This window comes from Lygodium microphyllum, chromosome 27 (genome assembly GCF_053477565.2).
Source record: "Lygodium microphyllum isolate KBCC chromosome 27, Lygodium_microphyllum_v1.1.10, whole genome shotgun sequence".
Taxonomy (NCBI): domain Eukaryota; kingdom Viridiplantae; phylum Streptophyta; class Polypodiopsida; order Schizaeales; family Lygodiaceae; genus Lygodium; species Lygodium microphyllum.
In genome coordinates this window covers 125613572-125617383 of record NC_141161.1, presented here as the reverse complement: position 1 = coordinate 125617383, position 3812 = coordinate 125613572, and the positions used below count along the sequence as shown (strand labels likewise).

General features: G+C 38.0%; 1 protein-coding gene across 1 annotated transcript; it reads left to right on the top strand.

Annotated features, from left to right (window-relative positions):
- The first annotated feature begins 235 nt into the window (after positions 1–235).
- On the top strand, positions 236–2455 carry LOC148012798 (uncharacterized). The gene is made up of 5 exons (XM_087669459.1): positions 236–657; positions 768–906; positions 1078–1558; positions 1744–1895; positions 2048–2455. The coding sequence occupies exons 1-5, from the start codon at positions 583–585 to the stop codon at positions 2146–2148; spliced, it is 948 nt and encodes a 315-aa protein (XP_087525585.1). The 5' UTR covers positions 236–582; the 3' UTR covers positions 2149–2455.
- Positions 2456–3812: the final 1357 nt, after the last annotated feature.

Below are 3812 nucleotides of genomic sequence, written 5' to 3'. Positions count from 1 at the left end.
TGGCACATTCTTTCTTATACTTACCCTTTGAAAAGTTCCCTTTATTTATCTAAACTTGTGCAAAGTTTAGTTAGTTCTTTCTACGTGTGGCATGACTGAAGGGAGTATCATTGCCGTTAGAGCTTTTGTGCCAGCCGGCAAGCAACGGTAAGAGTGAGTCTGAGAGGTACCCAATTTGGCCCTCCCTCCCTCCCTCCCTCCCTCCCTCTCTTTCTCATGACCCGCTAATGATGCACTGATTCATCTATAAGCTGTTACTCCATACATTAACCCGCCATGCAATCAGACATTTTCGACCTTGACGATCAATCGGTGCTGCCTTTCTATGCAGTGTCATCCCGTCCCTTCAAGGGAGTAGTAATTACACCATATTCGCACTGTAATCATTGCGATTCGTGCATGGAAAAGGCTGCGCCAGCCTGCTCTGAATTTATCGTCGCCCGACAAATTACATATGAGAGAGCTGAGTGCTTTGTCTGCAAATCTGTGGATTAAAATGCATGGAGGAATTGATCGAGGGTGTAACCCATTAATGGCCGTGCTGATAGTTCTTAACTGACGGTGGTATCATCAGAGGAAATTATGCAGTCAGCCCGTGAGATGGTATGGCAGACCTCAAACATGGAATATGGGCGTTTCTATTTCCTCACAACAGAGGTAATTTGGCTAGATAATTATGTCAGTAAGTCACAAAATTAGCTAGGAGGTGGATCTGATATGTCAGACGAAACCATATAGTTATTTGGTATGCTAAAATATGTGTGCAGGAAGATCAAAAAAGACTGGCAGGCGCAAGAGAGGGAAGGTGCGAGGTCCTCACCAAGGCGCTCATCAACTGCCAGAAGCAATTAGGGCTCATGCGCCTTCGCGATTCCAGCCCAATCAATTCATCGATCGCGGATGACGGTTAGTTCTAGCAATCCTTTAATCGGTAATTGATTACTCCGGCTTGTTAGCTCATCAACTAATATTTTAACTGCTTAGTTATAGCAATCTTTTAATTGCTGGCTGATTAAGCCGCACTAGCTGGCTGGTTGGATTTATCAATCCATATTCATATTGAGGCCAAATGTGCAGGTATGGATCCTCCTACAGAATCCTACTTTGATGCCCACCTTCAAAGAATGAAGAAAATGGGCTCAAATGAACCTTCTAAAGGTAGCAATATTAATGACCAACAACATACAAACAACACCACCAACAACAATAGCAACAACAAAGACAACATCAACCAGCACCACAAGATCAAGATCAACTCTCGCAATCGCACGAGGTCCAAGCCAACATTGCCTGAGAAGACACGTTTGCAGCAAGAGGAAGCAAAACCTAGTGTACAAGCAACAACCTCATCATCCTCATCGGATCATCACGAGAGGCTTGTAGCTACAATCACATTGGAGGAGGACACCTCCCCTTGGATGCCCACTACTACGAGAAATAGTTTTGGGAGGATAGATCCAACTGGGATCGAGGAAGACACAAAGCAACTAGAGTGGATTCTCACTAGACTTGCTGACAAGCTACAACCCTTGACTAATGGAGGCTTACCCATCCTCAAGTACTCCTTTATCTTTCACACATATTATTTTCCATTGTTAAGGAATGCTAAAATAGAACAAATGTTGTAATTGCTAATGATATGTTAAAAGGCATGATCTACTAATGACTTAATAAAGTATTTATGCTTACTCCTTACTGAGCACTTTTTTAAATCTTACAAATTATAACTGATTTGTGCATTAGGTTCACTCCGAGTAAACCTAATGTCAAGACAATCAAGCAAAGACAATCACATCAGCCTTCTCATGGACCTAGCCAAAGCAAGTCACATCCTACCAAGTTGCAAGGATGTCGACTTCCTCCTTATTGTAGATATGGTTTCTATAGATACTATGGTATGTAAAATATCTAGTTTTTCCTTCTTAATAATAGGTAACTCATTAGCCCAATCTCAACAACTTGTGATCTCATGTAACTAAAAATTTAGGTAATTAAGTTTTAAGTTTTCTTTGTATGATTGTGTCAACTTCTATGTCTACACATACAGGTTATGCAGGTCAAGGAGCAAAAACTAGTTGGGGCCATAACCTACCACTCGGCCAAAAGCCATTGTATGGAAAGAGAACAAGGGGTCTCTTTAAGTATTAACCAATTGATGATGTAACATTCGAAGTGGTCAAGGACAAGCCCCTATGAGGTAATATGCTTTACCGTCTGGCAAAGCTCTAATCGGCTTATGCAACAGATGCTCTCATTTTTGCACATGATCTATAGCATGCATAAATTGTTTATTGGTAAGCATGTATTGGCCGGTATCTCCTAGCTTGGTGAATGCAACTATGCATGGCATTGCTAAAGGTTGCAACCTTGTATGTAGATAACTTATTGTTGACTCATGAAAACCCTCTATTGGAGTTGTTTACATTGTTTTCTTCCACTTTTCAAAAATACTAAGTACAACCTAAAAAGTTACATGTTCAATGAAAAGTTGAGTACAACACTCTTATTGCATTAGCAATATTAATGCTTATTAAAATGGCAAATAACATAGTATGATAAATAGTTAAATTTCTCTTTTGAAAGATATAGATTATACTTACAATGTATTTCTCTCTTTTTCAAAGATGCATACAATGTTGATGCTCTTATATTCATTGGATTTACATTTTAAGATTGAATCTGAAGAATATGCTACTCCTTTGTTTCTTGAAATGTTTATCATGTAGAATACATTTTCTAGACCTCAAATGTTTACTACATTAACTGGATATAGAAGTGATTTATTTGTGAAATATAAGTTTGAAGATTCATTGTCTTGGTCTAGTTTGGAAGACTATATATCATGCGCCCACATGTATGCATACATATGTCCATACATGCATAGACATGCACACTTGCACATTTATGTTTGTGTACATCCAATAATTTGCACGTGCATGCGCGCGCACATACACACACACACACACAGGCATGAGAAGTATGTTTCCACACTCATACGATCAAAAGAAAGTGCTAAGTCAACCTACACAATAGGGACACTGTGCAATAATAGTTTCCTATTGGAGTGCACACATACTATTGCTAGAAAGTTAAACATATGGTCTCCAAATAGACAATATAACTTAGCTTCATCCATAACTAATTTTGGTATAACCCAACTTAACTTTTATGGTGTTTAGACCAAGGGGTACAATCAATACTAAATCAATTATACCATGTCTAGAGTTCATCTAGCAATTTATTCCAACATGCTTGGTAATAAGATCCAATTTGTATATCTTAGATTTGTAAAGGAAAAGTAGTATTAGTATTATAACATGCATAGCTCCATAAGTATATACCATTTGTAAATCATACACTTGATCCAAATCACACATATATGGTTCAAGAGCAATAATCTGGGTGTTTATTACATAATTTAAGTGACATACTCACCTTGGTGTAGGCATTGGCTAGAAAGATTATATGCTTGCTAACTCTTAACTAAGTGAAGTATCTTCTAATGACTAGATCCTTGCTCAAGAGCATTGGATGCTAGCAAGGATCATGACTAGCCCACTCAATGGGCTTTCGTACTTGCATGATCTATCCAGTCTAAAATCACACACTTAACATACCTACAAATCTTCTTTTATTGTGAAAATTTTGTTTGCATCTAATAATCTAGAATATGCACATTTATTGATTAGCTCAATCAATGGTTCTAGAAATCTCAAGCTATAAGAAATATACTTCTTCTCAAGACTATAAACGTTCATTATATGAACCATATTTTTTATTATTGATGTCCAACCAAAATCCATGCTAGGTTG